Source organism: Anomaloglossus baeobatrachus, chromosome 4 (genome assembly GCF_048569485.1).
Source record: "Anomaloglossus baeobatrachus isolate aAnoBae1 chromosome 4, aAnoBae1.hap1, whole genome shotgun sequence".
NCBI classification, from domain to species: domain Eukaryota; kingdom Metazoa; phylum Chordata; class Amphibia; order Anura; family Aromobatidae; genus Anomaloglossus; species Anomaloglossus baeobatrachus.
The window spans coordinates 330386109-330408506 of record NC_134356.1 but is presented as its reverse complement, the minus strand read 5'-3'; the positions used below and the strand labels follow the sequence as shown (position 1 = coordinate 330408506).

Sequence of the window (22398 nt, the reverse complement as noted above, 5' to 3'; positions counted from 1 at the left end):
GCGCCGGAGATCGGGGATCGGTGAGTATATGAGAGAGGGCTGCTCAATTCAGTTACTCAGGAGTTTAGCGGTCACCGGTGAGTCCTTCACTGGTGACCGCTAATCAGGACGCGACACAGACAGAGCCGCAGCATGACAATGAAGTCGGGTGAAGTTAACCCGAGTTCATTCTGATCGTGCGGCTCTGTGTCTGCTGTCATATGCAATTCAGCTCTGCTACATGGCTGTCTGTGTCTGTTGTTAGCGGACATGTAGCAGGGCTGAATGGCAGATGACATAGTAAAAACGCATCCCTACACATTACACACGCTTGGCAAGTCAATAAATATATAGAAAAAAAAAAAAAAAAAAAAAGGTGCCCAATGCATAAGTCACAGAACACATGATCTAAAGGATCGCACACAAAATTGATCAATTTAACATAGACTACTAACGCACGCGTGACAGCAAATGAACGACCTACGTGCGATCTCATTAGATCACATATGCGATCTGGGCGTGTCACATCGCAAACGTGATTGCACACCTAATTGTAAGGTGTAAAGCAGGCTTAGATCAAGCTTAGATTTTCATACGATGTGATGTTCATAGTGGTATCGCTCACACTGGACAGTGCATGCAGACAATGGCAATAATCAAGCAAACATGTTTTTTTGCAACCAAAAAAGAATTTAATTAGATTGCTCATAATTACTTAGGTTATGGCATACCATACCATATGAAACTTGGCTTGTCCAACAGTGGAACAACCATAAATCACAGTATTGTGAGAAAGGCCTATTTAAAAAAAAAAAAAAAAAAAAGTCTGCCAGCACAAAATGACTGTTCAAACCAAGAACAAGTGCTGTGTACATCATGGCAGGGCCAAACATAGCAGTACTCCTTCCCACCTGCAGGTTTTCCTCTCATCTACACCTCTTCCTCATCTTTGATTTACAGCTCTGGCTTCATAGACCCAGAGGATTGAGATCGATGGAAAACCAGTAGATGGGAAATTGCATCTTAAGGTTTGGCCACACTAAGGCGGGCTTTGCACATTACGAAATTCCATGCCGATGCTGCGATGTCGAGTGCGATAGTCCCCGCCCCAGTCGTACGTGCGATATCTTGTGATAGCTGCCGTAGCGAACATTATCGCTACGGCAGCTTCACAAGCACTCCTGTCCTGCGACGTCGCTCTGGCCGGCAAATCGCCTCCTTCCTAAGGGGGCGGGCCGTGCGGCGTCACAGCGACGGCACACGGCATGCGGCCAATAGCAATGGAGGGGCGGAGATGAGCGGGATGTAAACATCACGCCCACCTCCTTCCTTCTCATAGCAGCCGGGACGCAGGTAAGGTGATGTTCCTCGCTCCTGCGGCTTTACACACAGCGATGTGTGTTGTCGCAGGAACGAGGAACAACATCGTACCTGTCGCTGCACCGGCATTATGGAAATGTCGGAGACTACACAGATGATACGATAATGACGCTTTTGTGCTCGTTCATCGTATCAAAAAGGTTTTACACACTACGACATCGCAAGTGACGCCGGATGTGCGTCACTTTCGATTTGACCCCACCGACATCGCACCTGCGATGTCGTAGTGTGCAAAGCCGGCCTAAAGGTGCCTATACCTGGTTTGAACCTTCATTCCGTGCTGAAAGCCACTAAATGAAAAGTCTGTTTTGAGGATAGCTGTCCCACTAAAATAAATAATGAGACTATTACAATCACTATATTACAATAAAAGAAATATTGGTTTACTCACCAAAATAAGTCCAGATATGAGGGATGATGTGCCAGTCAGAGCCACGTAAAACTTAGGCGTTAGCGTGTTCAAAAACATACTCACTAAAAGAGAAAAAATAAGAATATACAACATTTACCACATTTATCAGTGACTATGTGAGCATTAGTTACTCTCTACACAGATGCTATAGTTCGTGCAAATCAAAATTCTGACAGGTATTTTATTGTCCAAAGTGAAACCATTTAGGATTTGGCCATCTTTTCTAGGTTATGGAAATTTACTGCAACTACTGCTTTGAATGTCAGGTACCAATTAAGCCTAGAAGTAATTAGGGGAAGACACGTGATGACGGTTAGCAAATATCTTACAACATGTTCCATTCTATCACCAGTGTTGTACTATGAAAAATTAGGACTTCCATAAATGTTGGAAATGTTGGTTACGAAATGTATGGACGTAAAAAAGGTTGTTACATTACTGACCACAATTTGCTTTCAAAACAATTATTGTGTATTTCAATTACAGGCCAGTTGTAATCAGGTGGGAATAATACTTTCTGTATCATTTGCAGTATTTGTTACGTGGCTAAAATGTGAAATTCATGAGTCAGTCAATAAAAAAAAATCTGTAAATGTTAAGGGGTTTTAATTGCACTACATTTAGCAACTTACAACCACCCCTCATACACACACACACACACACACACACAAATAAGCCCCCCTCCTGCCCACCGAATTCCCAGAATTAAAGGATACAGCGTATGTGTGACCACAACTCCAGTCACGTCTATAGGACCAACAATTCTACAGGAGTGTATAGAGCAATGATCACTCATTCGTGTATGTAGGGAAGAAGGGGGGGGACTGCAAGTGGAGGGAGGAAGAAAAACCGCAGCATGATTCTGCCATCTTCTCCCTCAGGTAGAAAGATACAGGAACTTTTCTTTTAGGTTATCACCCCTTTTACCGAAGATAGTAAAATATTTACTCTAATAAAAAAGGGGACAGAAGTTGTGCAAGTAATCAGACAACTCTACGACTTAAATGGCTACCACATCTAGACCATAGAGATTCTCAGATGAGAAGATATGCAGACAGCAATGTGTGACCTGTATGAACATCGAACATCTAGAACGTTATTTTTTTAGGGGATGTAATATATATCAGGCTTTGCTTGGAAAAAAAAAAAAAATTTCGCTATGAACATTAATAAATATACAATTGTTACAAATTGTTATACTTTAGCAAAAAAAAAAAAAAAAAAGGAGGTGTGGAGAGCTATCCTCATGTCAGTTAGGAAATTGAGACTTGCGAACATTATGAAGATGGAGGATATCCAGAGATGCTAGAAGTTGTATTTTCCCCTCAAGTGACCCAGTTTATAATAGACTAGACATAAACGAGTTAGGACAGATCAGTCATATAAGGAAGGTGCCAAAAAGAAAAAAAAAAAAAAGAAAAAGTAATACCTTCCACACATTTGCCGATTCCACCCTGCAAGACCATTGACATATCAGCTATAGGTGGGAATGAAACCCAAGTGGGTTTATGTGGGTTAAAAAAAAAAAATAAAGAAACCTTCTTTCATGGGGAGATCTAAAAATGTGTGATTGAAAACACCGTGGAACTTTGAGGAGGGCGGCTGATATCAGACACCGGCATTCATGATTAAGAACACTGTTCACCTACCAAGTCACCTCATGCGAGGAAGGCATTTCTTCATAGGGCACGTTCTAATCCGTGTAAAGCTGTATTAAAATGTAAGCCAATTACTAAACCACATTATCCGGTTTTATTTAAAAGGTATTTAGCAGCTTTTGTTTTAAACTCTAACAGATTTCTTTTTTTGTTTGGAGATTCTGTAATAAGAAGAAAACTTGTATAATTTATTCTTTAATGGAAAAAATATTGGCTTTAAAATTAAAAAACACATCTAGTATCAAAAGTGAATATTGGAATGGTCTGACATCCAGTGCAGTAATCGTGAAGTAGACGCTCGCTAAAACGACGCCAGTCTCAGTTCTCCATTTATGTTACAACCCAGCATATTCCTAAAACATCAGACGGTGTGCAGCTTGGATCCGGGGCTTTAGTGGTTTGCTGGATGTCATTTTAGAAGGCTTCAAAATTTATAGTACAGGCAATTACAGCAAGAGTACTAAATATGTGACCTTAAAATGGAAACCAGTGAGCGGAAAAAAACTATTTATGGAGGAGTTGTTCATTTAATTTTACATTTTAAAATAAATCATTGCTCAAACCAAAGCACAGGCGTTATGTGCACCCTTGGGGGTGACCAAATATTTAAAATCACCTTCCCACCTGCATATTTTGCACAAACCATCAAAAAAAACCCGCTAAAAACAATTTTTATTACATTAATCTAAAATCTGGTATCCAAAAAACAACAATAAATATTTTTGGGTAAGGTGATCAAATGTTTTTTGGTAGGGATTGGGCAAATAGCCCTCTTTCTTCCCCTACCTAACCGCGGAGGTTGACACCCTAAGGTCACGAAATGGCGCCCGCACTCAACGACGGCTTGCCCTTCTTCCCCTGCACTGGTATAAACGTGCAGCTAATCTGGGAATTACGGGAGATTAGCTGCACATTTAGACCAGTGCAGGAGAAGGGCGGCAAACCGTCGTTGAGTGGGGGCGCCATTTGGTGACCTTCGGGTGCCAACCTCCGCGGTTAGGTAGTGGAAGAAAGCGGGCTATTGGCCCAATGCCTACCAAAAAACATTTGAGCACCTTACCCAAAAATATTTATTGTTTGTTGTTTTTTGGATTTTAAGTTAATCTAATAAAAAATAGTTTTTAGGGGTTTTTTTTTATGGTTTGTGCAATATATACTCCCTTTCAAGTTATTTCTATTTGGTTTTTGCTCACCTGCATGTTTTCCCATATGACAGCTCTGGCTATATAGAGCCACAGGATAGAAATAGAAGGGTGTGATAGGTGGAGTACAAGTGTGAACTTGCACCTAATGCTTGGTCACACCAATGGTGCACCAGGCACATGTACTGTTTGAACAGGCATTTTGTGTTGACAGACTCTATTTAAGTTTAAGCGATATCCACATTCTATGTTGGTGGTAATTAGAGTCAGGGCCGTATTTGCCATTAGGCACTTGAGGGCACGTGCCTAGGGCGGCGCCTTCCAGGGGGGCGGCGCCCAAACCAAAATTTAAAAAAAAAAAAAAAAAAAAAAATTTTTAAATCTTCCTCCCTCCCTCCTCCAAACTCTTTATTAAATCCGGCGCCTTTTTGGAGGAGGGAGGGAGCGCACAGTCATTTATAGTCGCGTCTATAACACGCGAATATAAATGACACTGTGAGCGTGCCGGCACTTACTTCCGGGGTCAGAGGAGCTGTAATCAGCTCCCCGCCCCGACGTGCTGCCGTGCGCTCACTGTGCAGAGGTCACAGGAGCGTGAGGCCGCGCAGAGGAGGACTGGAGCCGCCGCCGGAGATGGAGCCGCCGCCGGAGATGGAGCCGCCGCCGGAGATGGAGCCGCCGCCGGAGATGGAGCCGCCGCCGGAGATGGAACCGCCGCCGAGCAATATGTCAGATGCCGCCGCCACCGCCACCGCCACCGCCACCGTGGAGAACGGGAGATGCAGCCTGGAGCAGGTAAACGCTTTACAGCCGAAGACAGCGCCGAACAAGCAACCCGGGGGGGGGCGCAACATGGAGGATGGGGGGATGGAACATGATATGGGGGCGCAACATGGAGGATGGGGGGATGGAACATGATATGGGGGCGCAACATGGAGGATGGGGGGGATGGAACATGATATGGGGGCGCAACATGGAGGATGGGGAGGATGGAACATGATATGGGGGCGCAACATGGAGGATGGGGGGATGGAACATGATATGGGGGCGCAACATGGAGGATGGGGGGATGGAACATGATATGGGGGCGCAACATGGAGGATGGGGGGATGGAACATGATATGGGGGCGCAACATGGAGGATGGGATGCAGCATGATGTGGGGGTGCAACATGGAGGATGGGGGGGGATGCAGCATGATGTGGGGGTGCAACATGGAGGATGTGGGGATGGAACATGATGTGGGGGCGCAACATGGAGGATGGGGGGGGATGCAGCATGATGTGGGGGTGCAACATGGAGGCTGGAGGGGGATGCCACATGATATGGGGGCGCAACATGGAGGATGGGGGATGGAACATGATATGGGGGCGCAACATGGAGGATGGGGGGATGGAACATGATATGGGGGCGCAACATGGAGGATGGGGGGATGGAACATGATATGGGGGCGCAACATGAAGGATGGGGGGATGGAACATGATATGGGGGCGCAACATGGAGGATGTGGGGATGGAACATGATGTGGGGGCGCAACATGGAGGATGGGGGGGGATGCAGCATGATGTGGGGGTGCAACATGGAGGCTGGGGGGGATGCCACATGATATGGGGGCGCAACATGGAGGATGGGGGATGGAACATGATATGGGGACGCAACATGGAGGATGGGGGGATGGAACATGATATGGGGGCGCAACATTGAGGATGGGGATGGAACATGATATGGGGGCGCAACATGAAGGATGGGGGGATGGAACATGATATGGGGCGCAACATGGAGGATGGGGGGATGGAACATGATATGGGGGCGCAACATGGAGGATGGGGGGATGCAGCATGATGTGGGGGCGCAACATGGAGGATGGAGGGGATGCAGCATGATGTGGGGGTGCAACATGGAGGCTGGGGGGGGATGCCGCATGATATGGGGGCGCAACATGGAGGATGGGGGATGGAACATGATATGGGGGCGCAACATGGAGGATGGGGGAATGGAACATGATATGGGGGCGCAACATGGAGGATGGGGGGATGGAACATGATATGGGGGCGCAACATGGAGGATGGGGGGGATGGAACATGATGTGGGGGCGCAACATGGAGGATGGGGGGGGGATGCAGCATGATGTGGGGGTGCAACATGGAGGATGGGGGGGGAAGCAGCATGATGTGGGGGCGCAACATGGAGGATGTGGGGATGGAACATGATGTGGGGGCGCAACATGGAGGATGGGGGGGATGCAGCATGATGTGGGGGTGCAACATGGAGGCTGGGGGGGGATGCCGCATGATATGGGGGCGCAACATGGGGGATGGAACATGATGTGGGGGCGCAGCGTGGAGGATGGGGGGGATGCCGCATGATGTGGGGGCGCAACATGGAGGATGTGGGGGCGCAACATGGAGGATGGGGGGGATGAAGCATGATGTGGGGCGCAACATGGAGGATGGGGGGGATGAAGCATGATGTGGGGGCGCAGCATGGAGGATGGGGGGGATGAAGCATGATGTGGGGGCGCAGCATGGAGGATGGGGGCGATGAAGCATGATGTGGGGGCGCAGCATGGAGGATGGGGGGGATGAAGCATGATGTGGGGGCGCAACATGGAGGATGGGGGGGCGCAACATGGGGATGGAGCATGATGTGGGGGCGCAGCATGGGGGATGGAGCAGAATGGGAAAATGAGGGAGGGTGGTGGACAGTATAGCAAATGGGAGTTACAGTATGGAGAATGAGAGGCATGGTATGGAGAATGGGGTAGCATGGGGGGGGGCATGGTATGGAGAATGGGGTAGCATGGGGGGGGCATGGTATGGAGAATGGGGTAGCATGGGGGGGGCATGGTATGGAGAATGGGGTAGCAGGGGGGGGGGCATGGTATGGAGAATGGGGTAGCACGGGGGGGGGGCATGGTATGGAGAATGGGGTAGCACGGGGGGAGGCATGGTATGGAGATTGGGAAAGCATGGGGGGCTCGGTATGGAAGGGGAACCATGGTGGGCTTGGTATGGGGGGTCTTGATATGGAGAAGGGGCAGCATGGGGAGCGCTCAGTTAGGAGCCTGGGAGGGCTGGGTATACAGAATGCGAAGCATAAGGCTCATTATAGAGTGGGGACAGCATGAGGGGGGCAGTGAAGTGGGGGATGCATGGAGAGGTGGGGACAGTGGAGGTCATAGTTCATAAGTGAGGAAGGTCTGGAGGGTATAATTCAGTGGGGAGGACAGTGGGGTTTTCATGTGAGGGGGCAGTGTAGTGGGAATGTTATAGGAGAGAATGTGGAGGCTGTATACTATAAGTGGCACGGTGTGGGGTCATTCTTTGTGCTGTGAGCTCAGTGATGGGCAATTATTTATTCTTGGGCACAGCCTTGGGCTTACTTAGGGTGGTTACTCTTTAGTGAGGAGAATTATGAGTCTGTCACCAGGTTTTTGCCACCTAATTTGAGAGCAGCATAATGTAGGGGCAGAGATCCTGATTCCAGTGTTGTCACTTACTGGGCTGCTTAGTGTAGTTTTGATAACATCACTGTTTAATCAGCAGTAGTTATCATTACAGGACTACTTGGTGTGCTGCAGGTAGTCCAGCATATTCATGAGCTCTGTATAACTGCGAGATCTGCAGCAGAGAAAATGACAGCAAACAGCTCAGTAAGTGACACATCGCTGGCATCAGGGGCTCTCTCTACATTATGCTGCTCTCAGATGGGGGAGCAAAACCTGGTGACAGATTCCCTATACGGGCACCATTGCAGTATGTGCTGCAGCAAACCAAACAAGAGGGAAGTCTTGGGAGACGCAGGACAATGTGTTGCTAAGAGCGATGACATTTTACTTTTACTCCCAAAATGCCAATTAATCTGCAGACACATTTATACAGGGGACGTCGCTCTGGCATGTACAGTTTTACCTTAATATTATATATATGCAAACTGTTCTGTCCCCCCTGGTACGGCCGATGTCTTGGTGCAGATGTGCACCCTCCTATTTGCATATTAAAGACAGTCCCTCGCCCTTAGGTGAGTCAGTGCTGTTTAAAATCACTTAGCATTTCTGCACGTGTCCTGACACTGGAGGAGCAGAGTAGCACTCCAAGTGTCAGTGTGTGTGCGCACGCAATGTGACTGCAGTGTCAGTGTGTGTGCGCACGCAATGTGACTGCAGTGTCCGCGTGGGTGCGCCTGCAATGTGACTGCAGTGTCCGCGTGGGTGCGCCTGCAATGTGACTGCAGTGTCCGCGTGGGTGCGCCTGCAATGTGACTGCAGTGTCCGCGTGGGTGCGCCTGCAATGTGACTGCAGTGTCCGCGTGGGTGCGCCTGCAATGTGACTGCAGTGTCCGCGTGGGTGCGCCTGCAATGTGACTGCAGTGTCCGCGTGGGTGCGCCTGCAATGTGACTGCAGTGTCCGCGTGGGTGCGCCTGCAATGTGACTGCAGTGTCCGCGTGGGTGCGCCTGCAATGTGACTGCAGTGTCCGCGTGGGTGCGCCTGCAATGTGACTCCAGTGTCCGCGTGGGTGCGCCTGCAATGTGACTCCAGTGTCCGCGTGGGTGCGCCTGCAATGTGACTCCAGTGTCCGCGTGGGTGCGCCTGCAATGTGACTCCAGTGTCCGCGTGGGTGCGCCTGCAATGTGACTCCAGTGTCCGCGTGGGTGCGCCTGCAATGTGACTGCAGTGGGTGCGCCTGCAATGTGACTGCAGTGTCTGCGTGGGTGCGCCTGCAATGTGACTCCAGTGTCTGCGTGGGTGCGCCTGCAATGTGACTCCAGTGTCTGCGTGGGTGCGCCTGCAATGTGACTCCAGTGTCTGCGTGGGTGCGCCTGCAATGTGACTCCAGTGTCCGCGTGGGTGTGCATGCAATGTGACTCCAGTGTCCGCGTGGGTGCGCCTGCAATGTGACTGCAGTGGGTGCGCCTGCAATGTGACTGCAGTGTCTGCGTGGGTGCGCCTGCAATGTGACTCCAGTGTCTGCGTGGGTGCGCCTGCAATGTGACTCCAGTGTCTGCGTGGGTGCGCCTGCAATGTGTCTCCAGTGTCTGCGTGGGTGCGCCTGCAATGTGACTCCAGTGTCCGCGTGGGTGTGCATGCAATGTGATGCAGGTACGTTCTGACACCTGGTTGCTGCCTGTATTTGACTGCCGATTCAATGAGGGAGGTTGTTGAAGTGAGCAGACAGCACATCACAGCGCCGTGTGCCCCTCCTCACTGTGCTCCTCCTGTGTTGGATGCACACATGCACTGACGCTTGGAGTGTGCCGCTGTGCTCCTCCTGTGTTGGATGCACACATGCACTGACGCTTGGAGTGTGCCGCTGTGCTCCTCCTGTGTTGGATGCACACATGCACTGACGCTTGGCGTGTGCCGCTGTGCTCCTCCTGTGTTGGATGCACACATGCACTGACGCTTGGCGTGTGTCGCTGTACTCCTCCTGTGTTGTGTGCACACCCGCACTGACGCTTGGAGTGTGCCGCTGTGCTCCTCCTGTGTTGGATGCACACATGCACTGACGCTTGGCGTGTGCCGCTGTGCTCCTCCTGTGTTGGATGCACACATGCACTGACGCTTGGAGTGTGCCGCTGTGCTCCTCCTGTGTTGTGTGCACACCCGCACTGACGCTTGGAGTGTGCCGCAGTGTTGGGTGCGGTGCAGCAGGAGATCTGGTGTTACGGTGCTCACTCTCACCAATGGATCACTATTAATCAAGACACAGGCCTGGCTAGTATTTTCCTATATTTCGGTGGTATTGTGCACACAGGCTTAGGCCGCGCAGAAATGTCCTCATTTTCATATCAAATGTGGCTTTTTCAGTGAACATTAAAGGGAACCTGTTACACCCTTTTTCAATTTTAAACTGCCCCCCCTCTTGTTAGTGACGCAATGTAAGTGATGCACATTTTCTGACTATAAGGACAATGGAGCAGTTTAATATTAAAGGTCGTGACCAGTTCCTTTTAAGCTGAACTATATGGGTGGGATTATTTCTCCACAGATCATGTCCCCCATATAAATATTTCCGCAGTCTAGGTGTCATTTTGGGGTGACAGATTCCCTTTAAGTCAGCTTAAAAATCATCTCACCTGACGAATGAAAGTTTTTTGTCGTGCATCGGGTGATGGACACTGTTTAGATAAATCAGGTTCCCATCTTTGGCTGCAGTGTGAATGCTGCTTTTAAAGGGGTTTTCTCACATTGGGAACTTGCCCCCTATCCTTGGGATGGGGAATAACTTTCCAATCGCTGGGGGTCCGACTACCGTGGCCCCGAATGTTTCCCAGAACCAGAACTTGCAGACAGAATGGATTCCGGGAGTAAAATTTCATAGTCCTGTCTCCTGAGCTGTGCACTTAAGAGGTCTTTTGAGCAATTGGTGGGGGTCTCAAGTCCCACCCCATGATGCCCCTTCTCCCTACTGAGCCCACCTCTGCCCTACTAATCTCCTCAGAATTAATGGACCTAAACCTATAAGATCTCGTCCAAAAGTTAAGTCTACTGCCTGGGACTAATCAGTATTGTGGTTCTTATATGGTCCACAGTCTAATGATGGCTGGTAACAACTACCAGCATCTCCTTACCATTGTTAAGGACATACTGAGAGTTGTACGTTAATGCAATACATAGATGTATATGGGTCTAACCTGACACTGCACTTGATTGCTGTGTGAATTTGGCATTGTATTCATGTACTGATGGTGGTTTTGGCGATGTATTGTCTTCAGGGTGGGTTTGGTGATGTGTTATGGTGTTTAGGGTGGTTTTGATGATATTACTGTATTGACAGTAGTTCTGTTGATGTATTACTGTACTAACTGTGGTTTTGGTTACGTATTATAGTATGTAGTGTGGTTTTAGTTATGTATTACTGTACTGATGGTGGTTCTGGTGATAGTCATGTGGCTGTTGTAATCTTTACCTTATCAGTCTTGATCCTAAAACATAGGGTCAGCGTGCTGGACTAAAAATACAGCTATCTGCATGTCTGTCAGCCGAATAAGTAATAGACTAAAGCCCCCATACACTATAGTCTGATTTTTAGGCCGGCAGCTATCTTGCTCGGCTCTCCCATATACAGGAGCACTCATTCTGCCAATTGTTTGTGTTCTTTATTAGAGCCGCTGCTGGACATCTCCGACAGCAGCTTATCATTTAGAGGATAATAGGATCTACACTCCGTAATTGGACATTCTGGATCCTTATTCCCCTGACAATCAGAATTGAGAGCCCCTGTTCACATTGGGCTATCAGCAGAACCTGTCGATATTGGCGGGTTTAGACAACTTTAGGTTAATGTGTATGGAGGTCTTAACTACTATCTGAAGGCTCTGGGCTCTATCAGGGCATGTGCACACGTCTTGTAGATGTCTGTGAACCCCCGGAATTATTCAGACAGAAAACACTTTAGGACAGTCATCATTTTATCCTGAAGCAAATATTTATTTTTTTTTGCTGTGGCTTCTTGGTTGTTTTTTCCAACATCTTTTAGCTACTGGATTTTACTTATTTTTTTAAATGAAGTAGTAAGCGGCATCCAAGCAGCAGGCGCCATATAATGGACCGGTCACAACTAGTAAGCGGCATCCAAGCAGAAGCCGCCATATAATGGATCGGTCACAACTAGTAACCAGCATCCAAGCAGCAGCCGCCATATAATGGCCGGTCACAACTAGTAAGCGGCATCCAAGCAGCAGCCGCCATATAATGGACCGGTCACAACTAGTAAGCGGCATCCAAGCAGCAGGCGCCATATAATGGACCGGTCACAACTAGTAAGCGGCATCCAAGCAGCAGGCGCCATATAATGGCCGGTCACAACTAGTAAGCGGCATCCAAGCAGCAGGCGCCATATAATGGACCGGTCACTGTCAGCCGCTTCATGTCTGAGGAAACCTGACGCGCTTAAAAAAACTCCAAAGACTGAACATATGGACAGCAAGTCGTTTTACATTGCAGTGTATGAGTTCATTTCTTTAATATTTAGAGTTTGGGTTTTTTGGGCGGGTTATAGGGCGGATCTGTCTGGAAAAAAAAAAAAAAAAGCTGTGTGCATATAACCGTAATCTGACTGATCAGAAGGGGGCGCCACCACTGACAGTGCCTAGGGCAGCAAAAACCCCAAATACGGCCCTGATTAGAGTTGAGCGAGTATCTAACTATTCGTACTCACTATACTCATAACGAGTAATGTCTAATACTCGCGTATTTGTTCTGAATAGCGTGTGCAATACAAGTCAATGGGGGAAAACTCGCAATGTAACGAGTAACTCGAATGCCATACCTTTCATGCGAGTAGCGAAAAATACGGCATTCGGGTATTCCCCATTGACTTGCATTGCACACTAGGTGTAGTTACAATGTCATTTAACTACACTTAGTTCTACAAGTAAAGCAAATTAGCCTGTGTACCACAATCATATTCAGTTACTTATTCTGCATACAATATGCATGAAGTACAGCGTGCTAGCCTTGTCTTGTGTGCCGCCTGCACAGGGCACAAATTTACTCTATACCCCAAGTCATGGTGCAACAGATACGCATTGCGGTTCATACTTTTATTGTTTCTCCTGGCACAAAACAAGTTGGTAAGTGAAGAAAATAAAGGGTGCCTAGTACTTTAGGACTGACATTACAATGCGAATTTATTCCTAATGTATTGAAGAGTACACCCAATCAGAGTTCACCGGGATACATTTGGAGTTGTAGTACCTTGCACGGTATGCTTTTTTTAATCTTGCAGTCAATGGAAGATATCTAAAACAGGAATGGTTAGATACTTTCAACTGTACATTTGGGCATTTTTACAAACTGCTCCTCCGATGAACGTGGCGGGTGTACAAATGCAGCAGTTGTGAGATTCCGTGGCGTGATCACAGTTTCTTAATCTCAGTGCCGCTTTCATTCCTTATATGACTTCTCAATCTAAGATCTCCCTATCTCCTACAAATCAGGGTTATTCATAGGAAACAGAAACCTAAAGGTATATTTATAGAGTATGTAGAAAAAGCAGAGCATTATGGTGACACACAAGCACTGTATGAATTTCTAAAAGAAGTCTATTTTTCTAGATGTAGCCTCCCATGTAATTATTCCCTCTTCCATTCCCCCCTCCAGTGCAGTAATGGTCTTCATTAGTGAACATTTTCTATAGTGAATAACTAGTGTAAATTTTGGTGGGATTAGTCATTGCGAATTTTTGCAGTATGCGTTAAAACAAATGCTCATCGCTCTGTATAGCAAACATTTTTTTTGCAGTAATACTATAGTAACATATGATTATAGTAGCTTATTTTATAGGGACTCATGCCATTATAGCAATCAATAGAGACATCCACTAATGTAGCATCTGTCAGCATGACTGTTGGGGTGCGCTATAGCGATAGTAAATTGCACTGCTATGTTACACTTCGTGTGCGGCTCCCTCAATGTGAAGGAGTATAGCTGCACAATGAGAGCACCATATAGCTTAGTATGCCAGTCATGTTGGCTGCTGCATCTGTACATGAGACCTCATGATGACACATGGTCATTGTTCCCTGAGGATACACATCAATTATGTTGCATGCAGACATGCCAATTAGTTGTAACTATCGAATAAAAGTGGGATAAATGTGGTGCCTACCTAAATAGGGAACTCTACTGCAACATAAATAAGCTCCAAAATAGGACACAATTACTTGAAAGTAAAGAAAACCATGGAACATCAAGTGTAAACAGCAGAAATAGGTTAGTTTTGTGAAATGTCTATTTAATACCAGTGTTCTTCACAAAATAAGAATTCTGGAAAGGCGCCATTCCAGTAGTGTCGGCACTCTCTCCCGGGGCTCATGTGATTTCGCATCATGTGAGACCTGAGCCCAATCAGCGCCGGCTTCACTGTCCCAGTATTTGGATGTATCAGACGCCAAGAGGAAATGAGTGGTCAATTTGTGTGAAGCCTGGGACAGTGACGCCAACGCTGATTGGGCTCAGGGCTCTCCGGACATAATATCACGTGAGCCACGCCAGAGCGACTGCTTACACCACTGGAATGGCGCCTTTCCAGAATTCATTAATGGAGTACACCTGTATTAAATAGATATTATATGAAAACTAACGCCATTCCAGGTTTGTCAGCACTCAACATTACGTGAGCCCCAGGAGAGCATGTCATGAGAGCCGTGAGCTCATTCTCCTCTTGATGTTTGATATGTCCTGAGGCTGGCATAGTGAAGCCGGCGCTGATTGGGCTCAGATTATATAACATCACCTGAGCCCCAGCAGAGCGAGTGCCAACAGCCTTGAAATGGCACCCTTATTTTAAAGGGGGCAAAGTGATTGAGAAGGGGTTGTCAGAGTAGTGGACAACCACTTTAGTTTGTCTATGCCCATGGGATGTTTCATTCAAATGCACCTACATGCCCTAGCTATGGCTTTTATACTAGATTTCTCATGACTGGTAAATCAGTTCCTAACATAAAAAGGCATAGTTACTATGGGATAAACAGCCATACCTTTACATCCACATGTAAAGACATGCTGACATGTTCCCTCTAAGTAACTATATTCCATCAAACCAGAATTATACAGCAAAATGTACTTAAAGAAAACAAACAACTTTTCAGCAATCTGTCATAAAGATTAGTTTTTTCCTGGAATATTATGGCTGAAAATAATACACCTTTTGCCCATAGGGAAATCATGTAATCTGAGAATTTGGGCAGTTGCAGCATATGGCACGTCTGTGTTGTCTTACATGTAAACTATAAAATTAGTATGCAATTTGCAGAATACTTGTGAGTCAGGACATTTTCAACTTGTCTTTTGATTCTGTGAGTAGCCTTTTAAATGCTTAAGAACAAAAGTGATCACCGAAGCCAAAAAAGGGGTTCTGGATCCAGAAAACGGAGCTCTGCCCTGTCTAGAATGGAGTGAGGTATATCTTTGTACCGTGTTAGCCAGCAGAGATTAAAAAAAAATAAATAAATTGTTTAAAAGAACCGAGTCCTCAGTGGTTGATACCTTTTAATGGTTAGCTGGTTATAATAGCAAGCTTTTGAGACTACTCAGGTCTCTTCATCAGGCTCAGTATAACACAAAATCTGAAGAGTCACATATTTATACACATCAGGACATAGAATCGAGTAGTAAATAAGACAAGTTATGTGAAGCAGAACTATCACTATGGGAAGGGGACAATCAGTTCAGAGATAAGGAGTATGAAAGTTTTATTGTCCTCTAATTGGGGTCTGGTCCAGAGTTGTGATGCCCCCAGATGGTCTGAGGAGCACATTTCTTAATTGATATAAAAACACATAAATCCATGTGACACATTCATTCCTGCTCTGAATGTGTCAAAGATAATCATACGTTTGTACTCCCAGACCCTTCTGTCTCTCTGGGATTTGAAGTTTCCTTTCAATACCAGCAATTTCATGTCCATGATGCTGTAGTCTGGGTTACAAAAATGTTTGGCCACAGGTAGATCTATCCATTTTTTCTGTAAATTGTGTGGCGATGAGAATTCATCCTTGTTCTCAGCTGTTGTCCTGTCTCCCCTACATATAGACCTCCAGTTGGACATTTGGTACATATAAGTACACCACATTAGTTGTGGTGCAGCTTAAGGTACCTGGGTTCTTTTAGTGATGATGTGATCTGGGAATCTTGAATGGAGTGTAGATGCACATGGGGGTCCCAGCTGGCCAGCCACAAGTGATCAGTAAATTATCACCAATGCCATGTGTCTGAGATACCTTTTGATTCAGGGAATACCTCTTTAAGCACATAGGTTACAGTACGAGCCATGTGGAGCAATTCTACAGTTGAGTAGCAAATTTTCAAAATAGATTTCAATTACTGTATTTTTCAGTTTCACTACAAGAAAAAGGAAAATTGGGGTGTATCTTATAGTCCAAAAATAGCTTATCTGGCTCGCTGTTGGAGGGGTGACCGTGGATAGGGAACAGAGAAGGCAGAAGCAGAGTCGCTGCAGCAGGAAGTCAGGAGGCGGCAGGAGTGGGCGCTGCTGCGGGCACTGGGCTAGGAGGAGGGGGATGTCCCAGCGGCATCAGTAATTGTAAATCCAAAATGAATATTCACTGCTCCCCATATCCATAATCCCACCCACCTCTCAGCACCAAGGTCACTGACACCATCGCCATGAGGTGGGTGAGATTATGGGTGCGGGAAGCACTGAATATTAATTTTGGATTAATTTATGCTTGACTCACTGACCAGCAACTCTGAATTTACAGTTTACAGGAAGAAAACTGGAGAAAGGTAGAGCAATAAAAACTACATATCTTGAAAGGGTTACCCAAGCCCTATTTCAGGATACCCTTAGTATAGGCCTAAAAAATAAACCTTTATAGATTCCCTTCAGCATAGTCAAATTACATTGCACGGCCACCTGTTAAGGTGGCTCTGCAGTTGTTGCAAACTACAATTCCCATCCTGCCTAGATAGCTTGTGATGATGGGAGCTGTAGTTTGGCAACAGCTGCAGAGCCACACAAGTTGTGCAAAACTGCAGTCCCCATACAATAGTGCTGCCCAATCTGTGGCCCTCCAGCTGCAGATCCCCGTAACAGGGTCAGCAGCAGATCTCCCCGATGTAGTCAGCATTAAATATTTTAGACACATTTTTGCTTCAAAATGGTTTTCCCATGTTTGTCCACTAAAACCGGAGGGTGTCTTATGGTCCGAAAAATATGGTACACATGTAGATTTTGTTGCATATTCAACACCAGTTTGCAGAAAACTATGCAGGTAGATTTGGGGCCCCAATTCAAGCATTTTACAGGATTTATAACTAGAGAGTTAAGGCCACGTTACACGCAACGACATCGCTAACGACATATCGCTGGGGTCACAGAATTCGTGACGCACATCCGGCGTAGTTAGCGATGTCGTTGCGTGTGACACGAGCGACCGCTAACGATCCGAAGAACTTCAAATATTGTTGATACGTCGTTCTTTTCCAAAATATCGTTGATCTTTTTGAACGCAGGTTGTTCGTTCCTGAGGCAGCACACATCGCTACGTGTGACACCCCGAGGACAGACAGTGTTCCTGCGTCCTCCGGCAAAGAGATGGGAGTGACGTTAATGAGGCTGCTCTCCACCCCTCCGCTTCTATTGGATGGCCCGCTGTGTAACGTTTCTGTGACGCCGCACGAACCTCCCCCTTAAAAAAAAGAGATTGTTCGCCGGCCACAGCGACGTCATTAGGAAGGTATGTGCGTGTGACGCGTACTACTGATATTATTCGCCACGGGCAGGGATTTGCCCGTGAAGCACGAACGACCGGGACGGGTGCGATCGCTAGCGATGTCGCTGCGTGTAAAGCAGCCTTTACCATTTCAAGAACCAGAAATGGATTCTTTAAGATATTTTTTAAAAATGTCGACACAGATTATAACTACAGACCGGTTGAACTTTTGTTCAGAAGGTTCAGCAGACTTTAGATAAAGTTCAGTTCTGAACCGGGACCTAACCTGATTCCCATTGGAAGTCAGTGCTTGTATGTGGGGGGAGCCAAACTGCCCAGCCAGCCATAAACCGATCACCTTCGGTAGAGGGCGGGGTGCTGTTTGTTGTTTTTTATTCATACATTGATCACGCTGTGGTTACCCCCAGTGTGAACCATTAAAACACTGCATACAGCTTACACTGGGCCGAAAGCTGAGCATATCCGTGCACCCCCATGGTCGATCGAGTGATCAGCATACGCAAAGCACCCGAACTCCAAACTCTGTTCTTCTTGTAAAGTCTGTTTGGTACGACCACTGAACTTTACTGTTCAGGTCCGCTCATCTCTAATTATAACCAATTGGTGAGGCTCACTTTCTAGCTTGTAAGGTCACATAAAAATAAATAGAATATTTTTTTATGAGGTTGTGTACCGGAGCTTTGTGGGTTATTTATTCACCACTCAATGTGGTCTACTTTCAGAAGGTTTCTAGTACACCACAAAACAGATGGTTCTAGGCGGTCATCATTGGTGTTAACAAAATTTACCAGAAAAGCAGGTTGTGTAAAGATCCCCCTCAGAGTTGCTACAGAACTAAGGATTAAAGCTGGATTATACGATCCATGTCATACGCTGCTCCCGAGTACACAGTGAACCGTCATAGTCTGTCCTCATTTGTGTGTAACAAGATCAAAATGCAAATCAAATGGGAATACTTTCATTTCACATAAAGACATGAGTGAATTAGAGAAAACAAAAACAAAACAGCTGGTGCATTGGATTATGTATTCGTCTGATGCAATTTATTATACAACAGCACAATTATGCATAGATCAATGGCCACACATTGAGGCCCCCATTCAAAATGTTCATTTTACCAATCTTTTAGGAAGACGACATTTTTTTCCACCTCAAAGACAAAAATTAGGATATATTTATCACACATACAAAGTATATACCATTCCAGATAGATTCCACTCAAAAATTTCTTAGCATGACGCAATGTGTTCTAAAACGGTACTGATGTTTTGCAGGGTCATTATGAACAAAAGAGGACTCTGGATGGCGGGAGAGAACCAATGTTCTAGACAAAAAGTAATCTGCTCGAATGACCCTTTTAAATTGCAGATCACGTTTATAAATATTAAATGGGGAAATTTCTGAACGGAGAAAATTCTCAAGAATTCGAGACCTACAGTAATCATTTGTGTGTTCTGTATTTACTGTTACAAGATTTCTACATTATTCCAAATCAATAGCCGTTTGAAAAATACTTTTGATTGTTACTTGTCCGTCACTCAGTTTCTGTGGTCAAAGCTGGAGGTTCCCATGGTACCCCACCAGGAGACGCAGTATTGGTGCAGGAATTTGGTGTATAAATTTCAGTACAATAACTCCATCTCTTGGCAAAAAAACCCCGCGTTTTTCTGCCAGGAGATGCGGGTCTCAATGAACTGAATGAGTTCACCTGAGATGAGGTCACTGAATTGGTGGAGTACCGTGGGAACCTCCAGCTGTGACCACACATAAGCTAAGTGACATCAGGGCTCACAGCTGTGGCTCAATCAGTTTCTGCCTGAAACCACAGTCATGTTTTCTAATGTGCCAGTGCGCTGTGACTTCAGTATGTAGCAGAGTCGGAATGGTCATGTGACCTCTTATGGATTACCTTTGAACTGGGTGTTTGGGATTAATAAATTGGAGTAAGAGGGTGGGGGTTTTTTTAGATTTTATTTCAAATAAAAGGATTTTTTCGGTGTTTGTGTTAATTTTTCACTTACAGTATTAGTAATGGGGAAGGGGGCTTCAGACATCCATTACTAATCTAGTGCTTAGTGGCAGCTATGAACTGTTATTAACCTCTTCTATTACCCCCGAATGCTCACCCAGATTGCCCTAGTGCAGTGGTTATCTATCAATTCTGGGCAGCTGCAGTCTGCTTATTTTAAGCTGGGGGGAGGCAGTGACCATGGGAATACCAGCCCCCAGCTGCTGGCTTTATCATGGTGGTATCATAATGGGGGGGGGGGAAACCACACAGTTTTAATTATTTAGAATAATAAAAAAAAAACAAAAAAAAAACAAAACAAAAAAAAAGGCAAAAACAAAAACACAAGGGGTTCCTCTTTTGATACACAGCCAATATAAGCACACAGTGGAGCTGCAGCCTGTAGCCGTATGCTTTATCTGAGCTGGGTATCAGAATATGGGGGGACCCTGTCAATTTATTTTTACATCACTATAGGGATGCAGACAGCATGTGGAATTCTAACCAATTAAAGATGCTGTCACACAGGGTGTGGGCACAGTGTGATCGCAACGAATCAGAGATGCCGTGACTGACTGTGGGCGAAGGTAAACAGTGAATATGTATGAGGTTTAATGAGCGGACCCGGAAGTAGTATTACAGCTACATGGGAGCCTTGACAAGTATAACGCTCATGCTTTATTTTGTTTTAATTTTTTCCTTTAATTATCTGGGATAGATGGAGTTCCCTGAGAACTCAATGTTCGGGGTCCGTGCATGGACACTAGGTGTCCGGTATGCACCTTGAACTTTACAGTTTGGGTCAGCTCATCATTATCCCGGAACGCTTCTTGGAAAAAAAAAATCCCAAAAGGAGAAAGTGACTTTGTGAAGTGCAGCAACTCTTGTGCCCACTAAGAAAATATTGGGCATTACCAGTTCGATCATCCTTATTTTTGTCCATCAATAGAAAAAGAACCCAAGAAATGAAGGAAGACAACACATGTCTTATGTATGCAATTTATGGGATAACGGAGGCAGACATTTATGACAAGGTTTGGTCCCCTTTACTATGAGAGCTTAAATTGAGCCAGGACCTCAGAGGTAACGCTGTACAGGTATGCATGTGTAATCATGCCCATTAATAGCAAATCCATGGATTTTCAGTATACACTAAATTGTATGCATATTATCTATTTGTCACAAACATTGCCTACCCCCAGTACACATGACTCAAGCGCACCCAACAGTCAGGTCTCATATCCACACCACACTTCTTGCTGCCACCACTTGCCATTTCTATAGGCCAACAAGGCCTGGTTGACACAGTAGTAGGCTAAAATAGCCAACTTTAACAAGGAGTTTAAGGTTACAAAATAGCTAAAATAAAAAAAAATATAAAAAAACAACTCACACAAAACAAAAAAAGCAGTTACAGACTAGATGTGAGAGTGATTCTTTACAGTGGAGTTACTGCAGAAATTTCGGCAAATCTAGAATTTTAATTTTTTCTGTCTAGGCTCTGACCGAGTTTTTGTGTTTGAGTCTGAGATATTAGAAAAGATTTTATCCACACCCATAACTAGTCAGGTGAGATGAAGATGACTATTGTATGCAAGGAATGATGACATAAGACAAAATTCTAAGTTATATCAAGTTTTCCCACACGAACCATTTAGTGGAATAATATGGCCCCCAGATTTCCAAGCATGCCATCTTCATCCCAGTAACACCAAACATTACAAGGATATATCCATGATTCGAATTCATTTTACGTTTGAGGTTTTTTTTGCCAAGGCCCAAAATCCTGGTGCTTAAACCAACAGAAGCGATTTTGTCCTCAGATCAAATATATATCTGTGGATGGTGTTTATGTCAGATTATCATCAATATGGGAAATATTGCATTTCCATTGCCACCTGATGTCTCTGGCATGGGCACGAGGTGACCATTCTACCTAGAGGGCAATCATCTTCACATTTATCTAATAAGGAATTATACAGTAATAGTTTACTCTTCCAGAAATTATGAGCTACTCGCTAATTAATTCACAATCAGGCGATCCTGCCAGGTGTCCAGTGATATTGGACTGATCTAATCCCTAACACTATTTATAAAAAATGAAGGGTTAACCAAGCTAAAGAGCCGCATTGACAGGATAAACTTTGCAATTCTCCATATCTAACTAAAAAAGTATGACATCCCATTTTGGGCTTTTGAAGGTAGATTAATAGGATGCAGCTCATCTTTTGGGTTTCCATCAGTTCCGCAGTAGTTTTAGCCTACAAACAACCCACTAATGTAGGCAATCACCAGGAAAAGCTTTTAGCATGAGCAATGAAGCTGGTATATATAGCAATGCATGCTCAGCTTTTCAAATATTGGGACGCATTAGTGCAATGATTTGTATACACTCAAGATGGAAAAGGATATCACTTTGTCATGGCTGAATGTCCTCGATGAAAAACCAAAGTAGAAAAAAAAAAAGTCGCCTCATTAAACTAAAGAAATATAAATTAAATTCATATAGAGATCTAAAAAGGAATATCATCTATAGTCATGGCCGAAAATTTTGAGACTTAGGGCGGCTTTGCACACTACGACATCGCAGGTGCGATGTCGGTGGAGTCAAATTGAAA

General features: G+C 45.5%; 1 protein-coding gene across 4 annotated transcripts in view; it reads right to left on the bottom strand.

Annotated features, from left to right (window-relative positions):
* The window catches only part of ST7 (suppression of tumorigenicity 7), a 186668-nt gene that overhangs the window by 76728 nt on the left and 87542 nt on the right, over window positions 1-22398 (bottom strand). For all 4 annotated transcript variants that reach the window (XM_075342515.1, XM_075342514.1, XM_075342518.1 and 1 more), the window contains one exon: window positions 1751-1833. In XM_075342515.1, the coding sequence (XP_075198630.1) occupies window positions 1751-1833 (83 nt within the window). The remainder of the gene's footprint in view (window positions 1-1750; window positions 1834-22398) is intronic.